The 22,347-nt window shown below is 38.1% G+C and overlaps 2 protein-coding genes across 2 annotated transcripts in view; one reads left to right on the top strand and one right to left on the bottom strand.

The window, feature by feature from the left end:
* The window catches only part of LOC143280165 (intraflagellar transport protein 172 homolog), a 69,430-nt gene extending 60,821 nt beyond the window's left edge, over positions 1-8,609 (bottom strand). The window contains 9 exon segments of the mRNA XM_076584749.1: positions 381-476; positions 925-1,048; positions 2,479-2,693; positions 3,068-3,155; positions 3,840-3,919; positions 5,362-5,467; positions 6,605-6,717; positions 7,090-7,233; positions 8,469-8,609. Coding sequence (XP_076440864.1) covers positions 381-476; positions 925-1,048; positions 2,479-2,693; positions 3,068-3,155; positions 3,840-3,919; positions 5,362-5,467; positions 6,605-6,717; positions 7,090-7,233; positions 8,469-8,507 — 1,005 coding nt within the window. The 5' untranslated portion in view covers positions 8,508-8,609.
* Positions 8,610-8,827: 218 nt separating this feature from the next.
* LOC143280649 (uncharacterized) lies at positions 8,828-20,588 on the top strand. The gene is made up of 4 exons (XM_076585376.1): positions 8,828-8,901; positions 11,742-11,939; positions 13,700-13,837; positions 15,325-20,588. The coding sequence occupies exons 1-4, from the start codon at positions 8,839-8,841 to the stop codon at positions 15,457-15,459; spliced, it is 534 nt and encodes a 177-aa protein (XP_076441491.1). The 5' UTR covers positions 8,828-8,838; the 3' UTR covers positions 15,460-20,588.
* The last annotated feature ends 1,759 nt before the right edge of the window (positions 20,589-22,347 follow it).

Genomic DNA, 22,347 nt, shown 5'->3' with positions numbered 1-22,347 from the left:
TATCTGTGTAACATGGACATACTTGCACCCAAGTACAAGAAACTTAAGTAACATTTCTTACAATATCTTTTGCAAAATCCACAGGAATAATCCACTGCACAGCCCTGAAGGAGCCTGGCCTGAGGAACACCCCCAAAACACATGACAAGCATATCACACACACTTGAAAACAACCCTTGCACAGTCAGCAGCACACTAAAAAACAAAACTAAAACAATAAAATAAAATATAAAAACAATTCAATACAACATAATACAATAAAATACAAGACAATACAATACAGCTCACGTACTGCCCATTATGCCCTTGGGCATGTAGGGCACCAACAAAGAATACAACACAACACAACGCAACACAACGCAATGTAACACACTGCCCACCTGACTCAGGCCGACGTGGGTGATCTCAAACTTGTTGCGCACGATGGTCTTCTTCAGGCTGCAGTCAAACAGCTCTACTCCACCGCACAGTGTACCCTGCACAGTCACACGCAACTTGCTAAGCTCAGTTTGTCATACAAAAGTGTAAATCCTTTTCTTTTTCTTTTGAAGACGATGATGCACAGGCAGAGAAATAAACACACTTGTGTGAATGCACAAATGTTGACACCCATCCACACCCATGCATACACATACACACAAACAAACACACATACACACACAATTAAATACGCTGAAGTTAAAATACAAATGTTAACACACACACACACACACACACACACACACACACACACACACACATACATACACACCACATGCATAAAGACAAATAAATGCACTCAAATTAACTCACAAATGTACACATACACACTACATGCCAAACACACCACAACACACACACACACACACACCACAACACACACACAACAACAACAACACACACAGAGGACTGAAACAACCCCCTGCAGCCCTTTAAACCACTCACACAGACAACACGAGCACCATCACGTTTCCAGGCCAGAGCAGTGACGGTGTATATGTGAGGAATCTCCTTCAGTTTGGGTTCATCCCACATCTGGCGCCGGGGACTCCAGTTCAGCACACGCAGCCTGCACCACACACAGGGCATGGGAAAGTCCAATAACCCACTCTGTTACACTCAAGTTAATACACAAGTGTTGACACACACATACATACACACACATACTTGCGTCCATTTTCCTATTCAGTGTCAGAGGCAAGAAAACACAGAAACCATATCTTGTCTAGGCTGGGTTTTTTTGTTTGTTTTTTGTTGTTGTTTTTTCCTCAAGGCCTGACTAAGTGTGTTGGGTTACACTGCTGGTCAGCGTATATGGATTTGTCCAAACCCTATGATGCCTCCTTGAGTAACTGAACTGAACCGAACCGAACCGCTGAAGAAGCCGGCCGGCTCACCGACGAAAGCTACGCAAGTGAGTAGCCTTCTTTGACTGAGAGATTGGTTTAACTTGGTAGTCAATATGCACCGAACTGTTCACACACTGGTCTGTGCACACATACAGACTGAATTACTGACTAAACGTTTTAACTTCCCACAATGCAAAAGGAGAGTTTCTTGGCTCTCTCGCCTTTTTATACTGTCATCTTTTCAATTTCTCTGTTACACTCAATTACATGCGTGCAAGGAAGCGACAAAAGCCTGAAGTTGTTCTTAAAACAGATGGCAAGTATTGTTTTCAGCTTTTGTGATTCAAACAGATGGTTCTGAATTGGAAGAGGATATAAAAGAGGCAGTTATTTCAGTCCATCAGAAGGAGATCAAAGTGTGTCAGAAAGTAAAAATGGTGTGGGTAAAGTGGAGAGGGGGTGAGGGGGGAGGGGCAGTAGATTTGGCAAGTGATACAGACAGTGGGGAATGTAGATGGTAATTGGTGGTGGATGCACAAATTACCCACTGGCTGTTCAGAGGAAAAGTTTGTTTCGGGTTGTTTTTTTTGTTTGTTTGGGTTTTTTTTTTTAAACATCTTCCCCATACACAGGACAAGACACATGTGACTTAAGGTTACAAGGCATGACAGACCATGCCCCCTCGAGTTGATGTTAGTTCACTTGTAGTTTGTAGAGACTCTCGTTCGTTCATTATTCAAACTCTTATGAGATTCTCAGGTCAATTTTTGTTCATGGATAGTATAGACTTGTCCTGCATATATATATTTTTTTTACCACCCTCAAATTTTACTTCATGAAAATATATCTGTCTTTATCTTCTGCTGTAGAGTGAGCAAAAAAGAGGTAAGAGTTTAAAACTCTGTGCTGTGTGTATTCAGTCTCAACAATCATGTGTCCAAATTTTATAAGGCTGTTTTGTTGTTGTATCCTTATTATTTTTTTTTTAACCTATGAAAATGCCCAGTATACAGAGGAATGTGTCTGTACAAATCACCCAGTATGGAGTGAACCTTAATCTTTAGCCTATATAATACCAAAAACAAAAAAAATATAATAATGAATAAATAAACAAATCAGTAAATGTAACTAAAACCAAAAGAGAACGTACTTGTCGAAGCTGCCAACCACCACAGACTGTCCGCTGGGACTGCACACAGCCACAGTGAACTCATGCTCATCATCCTCCCGGCTGTAGTCAAAGTGCTGGAAGCTGCGGCCGTCGCGGCCATACGCTATGATCCGCTTGTCACACCCTGCTGCCACAATGGCATTCTGGGAGAAGGCCAGTGCGTAGGGGGGTGAAGGGTGGGTGCAGATCTTGCCCTGAACGAGGGAGAAAGTAACAGATCAGTTGCAGTTTGAAACGGCCATCAAAAAAGTGTGCAGACTGATCCATATATCTTCTACACCACATGTGCTTTACAGAAAGCACATAACTGACCTATGCACAGACCCAATGTGATGGTCAGGCCTTGAGAAGTTACTAAATGCTAGGGAAAATAAAAATAAATAAATAAACCAAAATTACAGAAACCTTACTTCAATCAGATATACAAATAATATACATAACATACATGGCTCTGAGTCTTCTGAAGAGACAAAGACTAGGCCAGGAGTAAATTAGATAATGATGTCCCAAACAAGGAAAGACAAGATCACCTCAAGACCACACAGTCAAGCTTAGTTAGACTACAGACCTGAGAGTCTCCAGAGCCCTCATCATCAAAGAAGTAGCGAATAATGGAGCCGTCAGCATGGCCGGACAGAATCCCTTTGCCTGAAGGGCTGAAACAGTAATCATTGACAATTTTGTTCATGCTCTGCACTGAAACAGACATTTTTTCTTTTTCTTTTTTTTTGTCAAAATACGCCCAACTCACAACAAATGCATTGCTCAAATGTGCTTATATTCAAACACTGATTAGTCTAACACTGGTCAGTCAGTTAGTTCAGCTTGTTCATTAAATCAGGGTTACATTCAATTTTGATTGGTAAATGTACATCTTGGACAGCTGTAGAGAGAGAATCATTAGACCCATTTCAAGTTACTAGGACGACACTGAGAATATTCACCCAGTCGTTAAAAAAAGTTGTGTAACAGGGTTAAGTGACAGGTTAGAGGTCCCACAGACTTTTACAGCCAAAAGGGCAGTGAATTCATATTCACTGTGTCTAGGGCTTGGCATACAATGCGTGGACCAATCCTCTACTTCCACTGCTTTAAATCGTCCCCATCCAAAGTTAGGGACCCATATACATGCAGTTGAAGTGAGGAAATTCAAAGTGCCTTTCCCAAGGACACAACACTATGCTGAAATGGCCCATGAAGTCAAATCACAGACAAACAGTGAATCAGAAGTCCAATGCCAAACTGATTCTGCCACTATGTCCCAGTATGATTGTACCGAAGAATGAATACAGTGATCACTTGCATTTTTATTGCTCAGACAAGCATCAGCTTACACTTACTTGTGAGCCAGGGAGACCACGTACGAATCAGTGTTGTACACCGTGGAGGATTTGTTGGTTTTTGTGTTGGCTGACCTAACCTGTACACAAAGACAAAGTGGAAAATAATTCATCTCTATGTTTACTGTCTGGACAAAGTTTCATTTTTCAATTCACAGAAAAAAATTAATTTTCTTTCCATCCATCAAATCAAGAAAAGTCTGTTGGATAAAAATAAAAATAATCAATAAATAACTATAAAGTTTTCACACATGTTTATTTAGATGTGTCCAAATCCCATATTGCTCCGTATACCACTTTGTTTACTTGCTTCGTACACGTGAATATACATTTCCTTGTTCATCTAAAATCCAGAATATGTATTGACAAAACATTCTCACAGCAGCGTTTTTGGAATAATTTACCTTCAGTCAGCCAAGTTACATAAGACAAATTTCATATTTTTACAATTACATATTTTCCACAGAGTCACAAGTAATGATTTTTGTTTCCCTGATTTCCTTCTATCAACTCAGAGAAAATCAGTCATACATGTATAAACTCTTCGTTCAAGTGCAGAAGGAATGACATCATTTTTTTTTACACAATTATTGTAAGTAACAGAAAATAATTATGTAAATTTGCAGTAGCAATGCATCAGAAATGATGACTTCCTCATCCAAGCAATCACTGAATTTTCATTGACACCTAGCTGGTGGATAAATGATAAATGGTTTGATAAAACCAAAACCCTGGGCACCTTTGGTGTTAAGGTGGTTGTTTCCTTTCTGTTGACTAGAGATCCAAATATTTCAGTGCACATAAGTAGAAATTCACCACACCAATACATCAGAAAGAGGGCATCCCCATCCAGCCCCCCGCACCCCCCCCCCCCCCCCCCCATCATCAGCTACTTCCACTTTAACAGGAACTTCCACTAAGCATGTAAGTACAAACTTCCTGCAGTAATATATCATGAGCGATATATCTGTACAACAAGCAATTTATAGAAAATTAACCTCTTGTAGATAAGAATATCACTTTTTACTATCGCTACTTAAATAGTGCCTATCTTCAGCCACGGACCAAGCTTTAGGTGCTTTACAAAATATGAAGTCATTTGCATAACAGACTGCCTACCTGGGTATAGACAACGGACAGCTGCCTTTAGAGCACTTAGCAGTTGTTTCCTGTGTCGTTCAGTCAGGGTTCAGTCACACCCATACACATTTATATTGTATATTAGAGTGGACTTTACAAGAACATTTTGCCAGAGACAACCCTTTTGTTGCCATAGGTTCTTTAATGAGCATTAAGTGTATGCTGCACACAGGACCTCAGTTTATTGTCTCATCCAATTGACTAGTATCCAAATCACCAAAGTCTAGCGGAAGGAAAAAAAATTCTGGGATGTGTGGTATTCGATCCTGCACCCTCAGATTCTCTAGGCAGACCTGTTACCACTTGGCCAACACCCCACAATATTCCAAAAACAAATGGCTAAAAACATTCTTATAGGAGTGTGTTGTGAAAAAAAACCAACTTTTCCATCTGCCAGTCCATAGATGATGGGCTGTTCGTGGGGCCAGATGAGACAGGTCACAGCGCTTTGCTGCACAAACTTGTTGCAGATCACCTTCTTCTCACTCCTGAGGAAAACATACATCAGTGTTGAATAAGGTAAGATAGGGTTCAACTTCACTGTAAATTCACAGAAATTTGTCTTTGGGCTTGAGTACTTGTAACATTACATGTATAAAGCACAATCACTTTTGGAACATGACCATTCATTAAAATATGTTTCACAATCAATTACTTAGTAGAATTACGGTTTCATTTGATCCTACACTGCTGCTCCCCTGTCCTCTGTTCATTTAACATCTGCTTCTTTAGAAAAGAGGAAGACTTTTTAAGTTAAGGTGCATTGTTGAAAGAAAGCATTACTGAAGACAAAAGTCCCTTTTTTTTCTTATTAAGATGCACTGCAATATGACTGCTATCACAATTTAGAATGAAACTCTGAGGGGAGACTGGCCAGCCAAAATCTGCTTTCTAGCTCTTCATAAGAAAACACTGACACATTTGTTCACTTTCAGATATCTTGTGGCACTGGATGCCATCTGCAGTTGTGGACAATATGTCTCTGCATTTCTAGAAATAAGACATGTTCCTGCAATATACTAAGCACATCCAAAGAATTCTCAACACATACACACACACACACACACACACACACACACACACATATATATATATATATATATATAAATATATATATTATATATATATATATATATAGAGAGAGAGAGAGAGAGAGAGAGAGAGAGAGAGAGAGAGAGAGAGAGGCTACGCAACATTAACATACTTGTCTTCTCGGATACTGCAAGACCAAAACTACAGCCAAGACATACAGTGTGTGCATGTGGCATATGTGTGTGTGTGTGGTGTGTGTGTGTATGTGTATGTGAGTGTGTATGTATCTAATATTCATATGCTGACCACAGAATGCATTCCAGGGCATAACACTTGAAAGATCGATTCTTTTTTAATCTAAAAAGAGTTATGTACATACCATGTATATAATCACCAATTAGCACTGACATGAATGGTTGTTTTTTTTAAATCTAAAAAGACTTATGTACATGAATATAATCATCACATATCACTGACCCAACGTGAATGCACAATACTTTGTTTCCCCCTCCTTTTTATCACCACTACTATTTTTCATTGTTATCATTATCTTTCAATATAAAAGAATGGCACAACAGAAAGAGAACACAAACCAGTCCTCTCCAATCTTGTAGACATAAATGATGTTGTCAGTCTGTCCAACAGCCACTTTGGTTGAATCCGCTGAGAAAGCCAACCCTTTGACTGTGTAGCTCTTCTTTCCATACTGAAAATATAATACAAAAAACTTTATTATGTATGATTTTCATAATGCTGATGATACATGTGACTATCAGGAATGGAATAAATAAAACAAATGTTTGTTTTAATCTGGACGTAAACCACTCAAACTCTCTGGTTATAAGCACCAACCAAAAATATCAAACATAAATTCAAGACAAATTTGTGATAATGATGAAGATAATGTCAAAACAATGACAATATCATCAAACCATTTCTTCACTTTTAATATGCCCAACGAGAAAATATACCCCCGCAAAGATGCTGGTCCTGTCAAATGTATTCAGCAAAGTCAGGACACACATTTAATCCTTGTTTCTTTTAGCACAACTGATTTCATTTCAAGTAGCTGTTTTACCTTGGAGTCAGCTGGCTTCAGGGAAAACTTGTCCCGTTTCTCTCCTTGTTCATCAAAAAGCAGCACCACTCTGTCTGATGTGCACACTGCCAGCTTTTGGTTGTTGGCTGAAAATGCCAGGGCACAGATCTTGGCTGCTCCCTCCTGCGAAAAGTAAAATCTTGCATTTTAAAAAAAGTGTCTGCAAAAGGTTTTGAAATGTAACCAACAAAGCTGGAAGAGTCTGGTGAACAGTTCTTCGGTGCAGTGCTCCAATAACTCTTCACAGAGTTAATGGAGAGAAGAAGATGCAAGAAAATGTTAGTATACTGTTGTGCAATGTACATGTTATGACTGTACCACATATCTGTAAGTAGACTTGTTTATCAGAGTAAGATCTAGACTGAGATTTTTACAATGGAGAAACTGACAGATTTCATATGTGCTGCCTGGAGAGAGCAGGAATTAACAGTGCATGGTTCTTGAAACTTGCTTAAAGAGCAGTGATCACCTCTTGGTGCATCACTGCATAGGTGGACATAAATATAAATGGTTTGGCTACATTCATCAAAGGAATTACAAGAATTCTAAGAATTAACTCTTTTTAAACTACTCTCTGGCGAAAGACCATTCTGATTCATCCTTTGCCATGAAGACACAACAACAATCATCTGTTTGGAATACAACATTGCAAGGCTGATAAACAATACAAGTCAGGCACACATTTTCCATAATACTTTCGTTTAACTGACAGACAAAATTCACAATAAAATAAACATATCATTTTATGACAAAATAGATATGTAAATTGGGTAGATTAGCAAACTTTTGTAGATTTGAATACGGTGGTCATATCTGTATTATGTATAAGTCAGCTTGAAATATTTTATGCTAACTAGATCTTCATCAATTATATTCATTATTAACTGATGAAGACTACAATACTATATAACTGGTCACTAAATCTATCATCATTTTCGGTCTTTCCCCCCAAATTGTACAGTATATTGGAAGCACATTCCAATAACATTCCAGTAGTGGTACATTGTAAAACAAATGCATTGTTAGATAAAGCATTAATTACCTTGGGACAGCTGGAAATGTTTTGTTAAGATGAATGAATTGTTAAATTCCTAATTTTCCCACTTATTTCTGGAAGGCAGAGTGGAAAAAAATTATTTAAAAGCCACCTCTTGACACAGACCACACTATGTCTGACTGAAAAAGTATGTGTACAATATAGTTTAATGACAAAATTATTTACCTCTAAGTATTCAAGAACAGCAATGATCAGATTCACAAAAACATAACACATACCACGACCCTCAGTTGATCACAATAATATCAGTTGGCGATAGCAACGATTATTTTTGTCAGATATCCAAAATTGAAGTCAGTACCTGAGGAGGAAGCAGCGTCGATAGATGCTTCAATTGCATCGTAATCTCTGTTTGATAAAGCTTTGTTTCTTGGTTTCTGTAAAGAAATCTGCAAGTCAAAACGTCGCCTCGCGGTTCACACAGACGCGCACTTCGCTGGAATGTTAGCAACTGCCTCGTTCTGGTTTTCTCTCTGACAGCCAGCCCTAAATAAGTTTCGTATTAAGTGAACAGTTTCACTTATAAGATTTATTTAACATAAAGCTATTTACAATATTATTGACATCCACAGCAAATCGTGTTTTATTGTACCAGCACAGTATCAATACATGTTAGTTATCTGTTTCAAACAGTTGATACGAGAATAAGATAACATTGGCATTGTTTAAAAATGGCAGCCTTCAATCCAAGACGATTTCTTGTCCCTGCAAATGCGATTCGTTTGATTGAATTGGTAAGGCTGTCTCTGTTATTATGATATCCGTATCCACATGAAACTATTTCATTAATATTGCAACCAGCTGATAAGAATATGTGAGTGTAGTATATTTCATGACTTGTTTATTGATGTGTGTTTTACTTATTTGTTTACAAAATATCCATGTTAAAAAATCTTCTGCTAGAGAATCACCATGCCTTAAATAACAGCGGTTGGCATTCCGTGAATATGCAAAATCTGTTATATAACTTCTTATGGGCAGTGAAAGCCATATCCATATCTTTAAGACCAGATAACTTTAAAACTACGTTAAGCTATTAACAAAAAAATAGGAACAAATATTGTAAAGTATTTGTCAATACAATAATAGTATTGGTTTTGTGACATCATCGATTTAAGTGATCTTGTATTTGAAGCTTGGATAAATTGCTAGTGTGTTTATCAAGTGTTTATCGTATGTGTTTCGTGTCCATGATGTTCACAAGATGTTTTGAGATGTGTGCATCTGAATCCAGAACATACACTCTATAAGGTTACACACGTTGTTTTATCAGCGTATGCTAATGTTTTATGAATGAAAAAGAATCCAGTGTATATATGTAGGTCAAGCATCTGCCTCTCCTTTTTCTTTTTCTATTTTCAAGCAGTTGTGAAGTGTAAATGGATCAGTCCACATGCTTTGACACATGCTTGAAACTGAAACTAAACATGAAACGAGCTATAAACATGCCACCACATTTTATTGTAGTCATGGCTAAAATATGTTTTCTAAATGTTGCCATGATATCCTGGATTTGTAGAACGTTTTGTGGCTCCATGTGCTTGTTGTTTTAGTCTAGATGAAATCAGGAAATAAGTGTATATGAATATGTTCATTTTTATCCAGGAGCTGTTTTCCTGCGGTAAGGGGAATTACTCATTTGTATCCAGGAACTGAGTTTGCTACAACAAGGGGAAGTACTCTAAAATTGTAAAAAGCAATATCATTGAAATTCAAAATGTTGGCACAAAGATCTAAATGTTGACCGTCTCAGGATTATCAGGTAACTTGATGACCTTACATTCTTGTGGGTGAGAAGAGTGTTGAGCCTGTTGGTTTACTCATACAGAGACAGTTATTTATTAAGTGTATTCATGTCAGTGATTTTTTTTCCCTTTTAATTCATTGATTTTGATAAATAGGGTTTTGTTATCATTTCTTGAGGGGTACAGAGCACTGATTTTTCTGCAGACTGCTTAAGTGCGAACATTTCATTGGGAGGGGGTTGGGGGGGGGGGGATAAGATTAATTGTTTCTTTGCTAAACGCTTGCTTTTCAGTTAAATATTACATCTCCCTATCTCCTTTGCCCCCTATAGATGATTTTTTTTGCAGAGCACAAGCAGTTCTCAAAGTTATGTGATTATCAGAGACTGAATAGATACATGTACTAAATAATAAACAATGTGTTTTCCCTTCAGAAATATGGTTATCTCAATATCTGGCTACAGCTGCCAGCCTTCTGGAATCTTCTACCATTTATTCAAACATGTATGCATCTAAATATATCTTTGATAGTTTGAGGTAAAAGATATTCCTGTGTGCTTCTTCAAACAGCTGTATTTTTTTTTTCTTTCCCTGCTCCATTCACCTCACTCCTTCATTCCACAACAGATTTACACAAAATTAATGATCACGACATGACTTGCTTGGCAAGAACATAGCTTTTTTTTTCTTCTTTTTTTTTTCACATAAAAAACCCTCAGAAGCTGGATGACCGAATTCTGTGAATGTGACCATGAAGACAAGACTTACTTAGATGCTCCTGTGTCATTGGATGCTTGAGGCAGTCAAAGCGCTCCATTGACCAGTTTGCTGGTGTCAGCCCATGAAGACAGATCCTCTCGTGATAAAATAAAATTGGAAGTTATAAGACTAAATAACATACCCAGCATGCACACACCAAAAAGATAATATGAATGCCAACATGGTGGAGTAGATAAATAAAGTGGTCATTCACATAAAATGTTACATGTCTCTGTGAGTGTGTGTGTTTGCATGACTGAAATCTGATTGAAAGACACAGGGAATAAAGATGAGCACCCTATAGCAGCTGTCAGTCGGCTCTACGCAAGCAGGCAGTCTGTTGTGCATATGAGTCTGTGTTTATAAAGCGTTTAGACCCTGGACTGACCAGTGATAGGTGCTGTATAAATTATAAGTATCCATATCCTATCATATCATATATCGTGTATCATAATTATATCTGATATTTTAGTAGTTATTCATACAGTCAGAACAGTCTCAGCTGTGCTGTTGGTAGTCATACCATATTGAATTTTAGTATACTTGGCTGGTAGTATTTATTGACCAGCTGATTTACCCATTATAATCTTTTTTTCTTATTAACTTGAGCGCATTTGTTGAGTGATAGCAAATTTTGGAAGACCACAGCAGTGCAACTCATCAGCAAACTGACATCTTTGATCAGGAAAGTAGAATTTAGGGATTTTTTAATTATTTGCAACTGCATTTCAAGCCAAGCACGATAGCATTGAAGGTTGTTATAACTGTAGATCAGCAGCTTTTTCTTTCCTTCAAATACAATGAAAACAGACATATATATTGTAGATCATGAACATACCCATTTCATTATCATATGAAAGATGGATATGCCACAGCAAGCTTTAAATGAGACCGTCAGCATTTTCTGTTGCTGAGTGTTGACTGAAGCATGGAAAGTTTGAATAATATACTTTATTGACAACTAAGCAAGTCTTCTTTTAAAACAAACTTTAAAAAAAAAAAGTAAGACCTTCATGATATTGCTTCTAGAATCACCAGTCCAGAACATCATCTGATTTTTCTTATTTCAGCTGTTTGCATTACTTGCCCTGAGCACAGCAGCTGGATGGAGCAGCAAGTCCATCTCCTATCAAGATCTGAACCGAAGTGACTTCAATGTAGTGAACAACATCAACTTCTTCATAGCTATGGCTATCATTAGCGTCATCTTCCTTTCCATCAATGCTGCAATTATTGTGCTCAACAAGCCGCTCATTCCACCAAAGATTGTAAGTTGCTGTGTTGACTACAGTTGAACCATGCACTGGGTATTAAAACACAAGCATGTATATTTAGTAATGTGTGTAAGATGTCCTCTGTTTCTTCTTCTTCATTCATTCATGGGCTGCAACTCCCACGTTCAGTCATATGTACACGAGTGGACTTTTACGTGTATGACCATTTTTACCCTGCCATGTAGGCAGCCATACTCTGCTTTCAGGGTAGTGCATGCTGTGTATATTCTTGTTTCCATAACCCACCAAACGCTGATATGGATTACAGGATCTTTAACGTGTGTATTTGATCTTCTGCTTGCATGTACACACGAAGGGGGTTCAGGCACTAGCAGGTCTGCACATATGTTGACCTGGGAGATCAGAAAAATCTCCACCCTTTACCCACCAGGCACCGTTAACAAGATTTGAACCCGTGACCATCAGATTGATAGTCCAACGCTTGAACTATTTGGCTATTGCACCCACCCCATCGTACTCTGTTTGAAACTTCTGCTCAACAGGTTGATGGGACTTATTGCCAAAATAAGTTGTGCATCATGAATTATATCGTGTGTGATGCAACAGTTGTGATGTTTGATGTCATTGCAGAAATTTTGACAAAAATTAAAATAACATGTTGGTCTTGCTGTCTTTTTTAGTATTAACTATCATGCTTATTGTCTTTTTTGTCTTTTTTCTTTTTCTTTTTTTTTTTCTTTTTTTGGTCAGCATGATGAATGCTCTTGTTGTGTTTAGTATTAATTATTTGATATAACATCGTATTGATAAACAGAAGTTTTTGTTTATTTGTGGAATTCTTTAGTCTAGAATATCACATGAAAATATTTATATGAATTTTTTTGGGGGGGGGGGGTGGGGGTGGGGGGATATTAAATTTCTTCTATTAATAGTGACATAATGTTAAAATAACTCTATCATGGTTTCTTTTACCTCATGGGCATGAAATGGTCGTGTCAACATCTTTTATGAGGTCTGTTATTTGTTCTCTCTATTTTCAGTCCTTTTGTTTGCTCAGTGCATGAAGAGGTGTATATATACATTATGTGTATGTGCGTAACTGTCATAGACATCTCATCCTGGTTGATGCAATGCTGTATAATATTATGAGAGGACAGACTTGTCAAGGAGACCCAAACCGAAAAGGACTCCCATAGCAGCATCTTCATCACCCCAAAAACAAAACACTTACAGACAGACTGAGTAATGGACAGGGGCTCATTGAAGGCTTTATGGCACTGTGATGTAGAGTTTCAGTTTCAGTAGCTCAAGGAGGCGTCACTGCGTTCGGACAAATCCATATACGCTACACCACATCTGCCAAGCAGATGCCTGACCAGCAGCGTAACCCAACGCGCTTAGTCAGGCCTTGAGGAAAAAAAAAAGAAAAAAAAGGTGAATAAATAATAGGTAAGCTTACATAAATAAATAAATAATAATTATAATATATAAAAAGGTAGTAGTAATAATAATAATAATAAATAAATAAATAAATAAATAAGACAACAATGATGATAAATAAGCAAATAAATGTAAAACATGAAGACACACATTCACACATACACCCACACATGCATAACAGATATGCACCAAACATGCAGTTTCACAGATATGAAAGCACAGTCAAATTCATATAAACATACATGAGCTCCAACACACACACACCCAGACACACACACACACATTACCCTGCACCTCCTCTGTGATGTAGAACACAATGAGAAAGAAACAAAAACACATCACTGTGTGCACAGGATCTGCCGATGTGCGGGTTACTGAGCACACTGGTGTTGCTGTCCTCTGTGATTCTGGGTGTGTCTCTGACCAAGCTGGGCAACTCTACGGCTATCAAGGAGGCTGGACTGGTCTTCCACAGCATGGAGGCTGCACTGGTAAGGCAGGGCTGGATGGATTATTTTAAAGCCATGGTTACTTTTGGTCTGTAATTCTGCTGCTGTTCATGTTGAGTGATATTTTAGTTATTAGTGTTTGTTTTTTGTAGTGTGTGTGTGTGTAATCATCAGATCACAATTTTGCTTAACTCTTTCTGGACGAAGGGAGCATTCCTTCACAAAACGTTTTCGGTTTCGGACGAAGGAATGGAATAGCATTCTCCGAAAGTAAAATTCCATCATGCGCTGTACACGTGATTTTGTGATTAGCCAAGCAGAGTGCGCTATTCTGGGTCACTCCACAATCGAACAGTATGATTGGTTAATATGGGATGTGTGGCCTGTCTCGCACACAGGCTGAAAAAGTCACTGACCGGTCGTCTGCTCGCGTGCCAGCCTGTTAGCAAAGCGGCCTCTTCTCGGAATGTTGTGAAGCGAACAAGGCAGTGACGGCAATGTTTTAGGGTTGCCGAAGTACTTGAAATGCTACAAACTGAAGGGTCGGACATTGAAGAGGTGGATGATGACGAAGAAGAAAGCGAATTTAATGCAGAAAGCGAGCATGGGTATGGTGATTCGGGGTGAAAAATTGGCAGTATTTTCTACATATGGCAAAACTGTAAAAATAAGATGAGAAATTTGATTTTTTTTACATATAATAGCTCAACACGTAATAAACCAGTTCTGAAAGTTTCATTTTCTTACACAGTATTTTGTATTTTTTGTAATTTTTTTCCTAACCCTTACAAATGGGCCATCTGTGGGGAAAAGGAAGGGAGAAAACTTGTCGTCCCGAGTGAGTTAACAGAATCAAATGAATACAAATGGAACTCAGAGGGTGTTTTTGGTTGTTGTTTTTCCTCAGCTTCACATTTTGGGGTTTTAGTCTCTGCTGTCTTGCAGTGTAGTCATGAAATAGTTGTTTATTTTGTCAGCTCTGTGACCCTGTTTGGTTTGCTGGGCTGTAAGCAACAAAAAATGAATAAATACCTCTATCTTGTTGCTCAGTGTGTGTAGCCCATGACCTTCACATTCAGGTCCTTCAGTTCCTGCTGCCAGGGATTGTGTCCCCTGGTTAACCTCACCAGTCTAAAGCTCTGTTTAGCATTAAAAAAATTTTTTTTTTTAATTTAACTATTTCTATTTATCTACCCATGTTAACTTCGTTGGTCGGTCATATAATTTTGTTTTATTTCATGTTCATTATAACTGTTTTTCATATATATCTCCACGTATATTGTTTTAGAATTTTGTAGACTCTTAAGATCTGACCAAGGTCAAGTCTGTTTCCTTTTCTTCTTTTTTTTTCTTTTTAAAAATTTTTTTTATTGCATTTGATATGATGTAAGGTAGCTTTAACTTGGACCTTTTTATTTCATGTGTTTGCATTAGTCTGCACAGCTTGACACCTCCCTGAAACTAAATGGAACAGTATTCAACTGAGTGCCTCTCTTCTCTTTTCATAGTATTTATATGATTTGTTTCAGGCGTTTGGTTTCATGGCGGGGGCCTGTCTGCTGTGCAGTACATGGTTTGCTTGCCGGGCCAAGATGATGGAGGGTGAGATTCCCGCTGAGCAGACACGGTCCATTGCTGAACTACCAGGAGACATTCCCACTTAAAAAGGCCCAAAGACTAGGCGTTTTGAAATATCGTTTGAGAGTTGTGCTCACATTTCTTGTGCTGAAGAGAGCAGAGGGTGTGGCAGTCGGTGCAGAGTTGTACGTCTGTGACACATCTGAGCCGTGTGGCAAGGGTGGGTTGGAGAGGAGTGGAGGGTGGTGGTTCGCAGCCATGCTTGGTGAGCTCTTGCTTTTGTGTGTGGAGGTGTTGGTGATGATCTCACAGTGACCATTCCAAATGCTGGTCAGTCACAACTGGCCAGTTCTGTCTGATGATCAACACTTTCATTTTTGTGCATGTGTTTTGGGGTGGGGGGTTTTTTTTTCAATATTTTTTATTATTCAGCAGGCCATTGATGATTTATAAGAGCACTTTGTTTCATGCTTTGAATTTTTATTTGTTCAGCAAGCCATTTATGATTGATGAGAACACCATTTTTCGTACTTTGAATTTTTGATTGCCTGACTTTATTTATGTGGCACACATTATGGTCTGAAGCTACTGGGGTTGTCAGTATTGTGTTAACAGTGTAACTTTCCCGCCACTGGATGTCCGCATGGATAACTATCAGCTCTCCTTGCAGAGAGCAGTGGCATGTCCGCATAGTATCTCTCAAAATGGATTTGTGTTCAGAGTAAAGCCAGGGATACCCAGGCCACCTTTAGTGTACACTTTTAGCGAGTGAAGGATGCATGTTTGTGCATTATAGGGAGCTATGGGCACCACCCCAGTGTTGTCATTTTTTCTTTCACACATGTTTACTATGTGCATCACACTGGACCTCAGTGACTGTGTCATCCATGAGGCGAATTACCCAGACTATCACATGTAAGTGAAGTGGTATGTTAAGCTTGAAAAATCCCATCCTGTTTGAAGATTGATATTGAACATCACGTGTTTTGCTGGACGATTGTATTGTTCCTTGCCCCTGTGATTTGAAAGCAGAAAGAAAAGAAGTAAAAGGAAAAAAAAAACAAAACTTTGTGTCATTCATTGACCTAAAATCTTGATATATAACACACTCTGTGTGAAAAAAGTGAGAATGTATAAACACTCGGTCTCATTCTTGTTTTTTTGTTTGTTTTTCTTGTTTATTTATTCTGATGATGGCCCATTGTATTCTGTGTCATTGATGGCCAGTGGAAACTTTGGAAGTCATCTGTGGTTTAAAAGGAGATGGGTTTCCTTCCATAAACCACCCACGATGTATTCTTTCAGGCTTTGTTAATGGATGATAAGTTACTGAGCACACCCATTTCTGGTGTCATAGTTACTCAGATGAAAAGCATGAAGTTATTTTATCTTGAAATGGATGTCACACTGGTGAATATGTTTCAAGTTGGAAATAGAGTTGAAAGCACACTTTTCTTTTGAAGGATAGCGAAAATTGTCTTGGGTGCAATGACTTGCAGTCAGATGAAACATGCGGATAGCGTGGTTCAGTTTTGTATTGCATTTCAGATGGAAAATGTTGTATCAGTCTCCCTTTCTTTGTTTATTTGGTGTGTGTGTGTGTGTCACAATGTGTGAGTGTGTCTGAGAGAGGAAAATGTGTTTGTGTGTGTGTGTGTGTGTGTGTGTGTGTGTGTGCTGAGCATGATTAATTGCTTACCTGCAGATCTTAGAAGCATGATCTGCATGCTCCAGACTTGAATTCCAAATTTAAAAGTGTTCATGTTGCAGAAGATGTTCATGCTCTGTTTTCTTCTTCTTCTTCTTCCCTCACATGCTCACTTGCCAGTCTAAAGGGACAAGGGAAAATAAGAAAGAAACTATGTGTGTATTAATTTATAATAATGTGAACACCTCATGTACCAGCTCCTTTTCCTGTGATACCTGTTTAGCCCAGGCAGACTGCCAGTCTATTCCACTGACATTAGCGCTCATCCTGTGTGTATGTGTCACCAGCTCTTGGCGCTATTACTGTTGGCATCACACTTGTCTTGGCCAGCTTTTCCCCAAACTGCAGCTAAAGAATGGAATTCAGGTCTTACAATGTAAGAGTGACATTTTCATGTCCATATCTTAGACAAGAATTGTTTGAGATTATTACCAATTTCTCAGGTAAAGAATCAAAATTTCTTGGAAATTAAGGTTTAGGTGTGTGTCTGTTTCCTGCTGTAAGGAAGTTGCTCTTTTTTTACTTATACTAAGCTACGCAAGATCTCATATCAAGAATGAAATGGGCAAGAAAAAATATAGCGTGGTAATGGTTTTTTGCACTGATTTTTGTTCATTGGTTGTCCAGATGATGTAATTATATATGACATATTCCCCAAAATGGAGAGGGGTTTGTCAAAGTATTTATTATGGTGATATATTTTTCCCTTCCCTTTTTTTTTGTGACATGTATATCTGTATTGTTGGTTGCTCATTTCACTTGATGAGTATTCGTATTACAAATCAGTGCTTACAGTTAATGTGATGTTGGTGTGATCTGTTTTGTCTGGATGTTTCCTTGCTGAGTTTTCTCAGTATTTTACAGAGAGCCAGTACTGCTTAACCCACTGAGGACCTCACAATCTCTACTGCTTTAACCCTTTGTGGGCCTCCCTGCCAAAGTCCTAAACTGCTGGGCCAGGCATAATTGCCACCTTGCTTTCACCGTAAGTGGAGGTGGGGTAGTCAGGTTCACAGTGGAAGAAAGTTTTATTTTCAGATTTTGTTCTTTGCTTTTTTGAGTGCTTTTTTTTCTTCTTTTTCTTTCTTTTTTTTTCTGGCTGGCTAGAGCATGGTCATGGAAGTCCATCATGAACAGTGAAGACATCAGTGACTCTTGACGTGAGGATGCAGCCCAGAGGCAGATACACAAATGTGGTCTCAATCTGAGCAGGCAATAGCAGATGATAGACTTCCTCTCCTCTCTTTGTTTGATTGACGCTTCTAGTTGAGGTCCTGAAGACGGCTCTCCTCAAACTCCTAAATCTGTTGCAGATAGCCAGTTGCCAGGTACTGCAGTCAGTGGTGATGGTTTCTCACCTTGAAGCATTTCAGTGGTCTTCCTATGTTCCTTGCACCAGCAGCCAGCTCAAAGAAAAAATACTGTCTTTTGGCAGTTGTGTGTTGTTCATTTGGACTACGTATCAAACTCACTGAAGCTGGGATTTCATGATGGCTGGAGCATGGTTTTGGAATTTGTACATCAGATAATTTTTTGTGTTAGAAATCTAGGTGCATTCAACAGATCTTTATATTTTTTAATTATATCTCCTTACTGAATTACTTTTCCTGTTTCACATGTCTTAGCTGATAGTGGCTTTTTTTTTCCCCAAAAACTGTTTAGGGAGTAGACTTCTTGAGAACATTTATACAATGGAAGGTAAATTGTTTGGCAAGAACTGAAAGTCTGTACCTTTTCATTTCTTACAATCTCAGTGATGTACAGATACTGTGTTTGGCAATGAATAGGACTTGTTCTGTTTTCCTTCTATCTTAATTGCTAAAATTATTAGAACTGTTCCTAATCTAGGCTCAGTACTGTGTGTACCCATGGACAAGAATGGCCCAATTAAAAATATTTAAGAAAAGAAGAAAGGATACATCTTTAATCATCCAACTGGAAATTAATCACTTGTGCATCCATATGGCTTGTCACTCACACCACACAGTCTTTTATACTAGAGTCCGCACCCCAAAGGGTGCAACCCTACAATCTACATGCTGCACAGTTTCCCTTGGAAGGTGTGGTCTTGAACAGCCTAATCAGTCTTGATAGGCTGCAGTTCTTCTGCTTGGTTGTTGGTTGCTTCTTGATGTTTGCTTGTTGAATTTTCAGCTGACAGTGCTTAGTGACACTTGCATTATGATTTATAGGCATCCAACCCCTTTGCCCTTTGAGAGGCGAGTATCGGGGAATGTAATTTTTTTTTTTTATGCTAAGTCTCTGCTCCATTCAGCTATACTTTTTCACAGCTTCAAAGTCAACAATTATTTTGAAGATGAAAAGAGATGAAGGACTGAAATGTCTGTTTTAAGATTTGCTGGTTGGTTTGTTTCTATCTGATCTCAACAAATTGTGGATGATGTGATTAGCAGTGAATAATACTTCCTTTGTGTGTATTGTACTTTTATGTATTTACTTATTTGTTTTTTTGTGGTTTTTTTTTCATTTCATTTTTGGTTAATGTTTTATACATACCCATGGTAGGCTCTCAAGGCACTGACTAGTGCATTTGGTTTTGGAGGAATGGGGGGTTATTTTTTTGTTGTTAGCAGGTGTGGTGTAGCATATATGGATCAGTCTGCGCGTTTTGATGGGCCGCTCCTTTTTTTTTTTTTTTTTTTTTTTTTTTTTTTTCCAAATTTCAGTTAATAGCAGATGAAGTGTTCAGCAAGGATCTCTCTCTCTCTCTCTCTCTCTCTCTCTCTCTCTCACTCACTCTATATTCTTTCTTTCAATCTCAACAAATTGCAGTGGAAATGTTTAGCAAGGAAGGGAACTTACAACTAACTCTATATCATTTCACTCTTAGCAAAGGCAAATAAGGATTTTTATTTTATTTTATGGATCAGCTGGGCCATAAAAATCAGGGTTATTGATGCTTTTAGTAGCTGTATAAAGATGGCGCATATGACTTTAGTATAAGGTACTTTTTTCCATTTATTATTTGATTCTGCTTCACATAACTTTTTTTTTTTTTATATTTATAAAAGTATATACCATTTCTTTTTTTTGTGTGCATCGATGCACATGGATTGAAACTTTTTTTCTTTCTTTTTTTATTTATTTATTTTTTTAATGAAAGTATATACCATTTCTTTTTCTTTTTTTTTTGCATCAATGCTCTTGGATTGTCTCATACACTTAACCCGGAGAGCGCGATGACCCACGATCGTGGCTTTCCCGGTAAAGTGCGATGGGCCACGATCGTGGCTCTGTTTACATAAGGTCCGACATCGTACGGCTATGCTCGGCAGCCTTCGTAAAACTGCCTCGTTCTGGTGTTACTGCCTCCCTGCTTGTGTTTGCACAAACTTTGACCGAGTTTAGAAGTCCAGATCTTCGTATTTTTTGTAAACAATGAGTGACACTGAAGTTGACAAAGCTCAGGAAATGAGTGACCTTGTCACTAGTGATGATTCATTTGCTGACAGGGATTCTGGTGAAAACGGCTTTGTTATTTTGACACTTGGGCAATGCTGGGCTTGCTTGTGTTCATTCAGTTTTGTGTCCTCAGCCACAAAAAACTGGGGTGGGTGGGTGATGGGGGGGGTGGGGAGGGGTGGTAAAGGGGGTCTAGGCATGGGTCTATTGTGATTTCTTGACCAAATCAAGCTAGAAAACTGGAATTATTTGATTTGTTTGCTCTTTTGATGCAACTATTTTTTTGTAGGTTTTTCATTTATTTTTGGGTATTTTTACCTAGGGATTGGCATATAGTATTTTTTAGATGGGGGGTGAGTTTTTGCGGTGTGGTGCAGCATATAATACATTTGCTTTGATTCTTTTTTTTTTTTTTTTTTTTTTTTCATTTCATTATTCTGCAGCCAAACTCTTTCTTTCCTCCTTTCATCACCAATATTTTTCAATTTTGGGAAATCTATAAAGAGGATTGAAAAACCTATAAACTCTTAGTGGATTTTATTTTTTTTTGGAATAAAAAGTTTGGCAAAATTTATTGTGCTTTTATCGCTGTGATAATCCCCATACTTAGTTACAAGGTACAGTTTTTCATTTATTTTATTGATTCTTACATAACTCTTTTTTTTTTAATTTATAGTTTACCATTTTTCTTTTTTGTACATCCCCAAATCAGATGCACATAGGGATGAAATTTTTTTTCTTCTTTTTTTAATTTAAAAAAAAAATATTGCATGATTATTGTTCTGTGGACGATGGATTGTCTGTGCATGTGGTCAGACAATTCTTCTCGTCAGAACTGGCAAAACTGTATTGAATGTCAAGAGAATGTTCACATCTGAACTTGTGAAACTTTGTTTGGTTTAAAGAAGTGTTGTACACAATACAGCCAGTCAACATTCAAAGCAACATTTGTTATTGAAATGACTGCATTTACTCTGTATTTGTTGATTTCATTTTCATGGATGGATTTGAGATTTCTTGGTCTTGATAGTATTAGTGTTTGTTTATGTAGAATTTTGATGTTAGTGCCCTTTTTTTTTCTTTCCATATATATATATATATATAACCCTGTGTGGTCTGCTGGGCAAAAAGCAACAACGATAAATGAATGGATGTGAGCGACAATATTAAATTAGATCAGAATGACAATAACCTTGTCATCGGTTTCATTTTGACCAGCATCTTTTTTGATCCTGGCTGGCCCTTGACTTGTGACAGAGTGTTTACATGTGTGTGGAGAGAAGCACTTGAGCAGAGTAATGAATGTATCTGTGTCGAGTTTTAACTCACTCAGTACGGCCAGTCCTCTCTTCTCCTCTACACAGACCCCTCGGATGTCCAATGGGTGTCTGAATGACCCAACCCTTAGCTTCCGTCGTCAGAATTGTGGTATTCTTTGTCAACATTCACCTCTTCAGTATAAGAGCCTTCCGCTTGCAATATTTTGATGATGGTAACTGGGGTGAAACGCTGTTAACGTCGTCTCTTTCACCGTTCGTATGGAGAGAGTTAAGGAGGTGTGAGAGCATGAACACTAATGCTTGTACGCTACATCACGTCGGTTGTAAAAAGTCATTAAAAAAATTTAGAAGGTGCAGATGCTTGATCGTCACATACACCCAGCACACTGGTCAGGCCTGGGGAGGCAATCATTAAATGGATATATTACAGAAATTATATACGTTTTTTGTAAAGAGAAATAAAAATACAAGATATTCACCCAACACATGAGTTATTAATTTCTTCAAATGTGTAAGTAGTAATCACACCACATAAATTATGAATCTGCAAAAAGTGTAATACG

The sequence above is a fragment of the Babylonia areolata genome, chromosome 3 (genome assembly GCF_041734735.1).
Source record: "Babylonia areolata isolate BAREFJ2019XMU chromosome 3, ASM4173473v1, whole genome shotgun sequence".
Lineage (NCBI taxonomy): Eukaryota > Metazoa > Mollusca > Gastropoda > Neogastropoda > Buccinidae > Babylonia > Babylonia areolata.
This window is presented reverse-complemented; position numbering and strand designations above follow the sequence as displayed.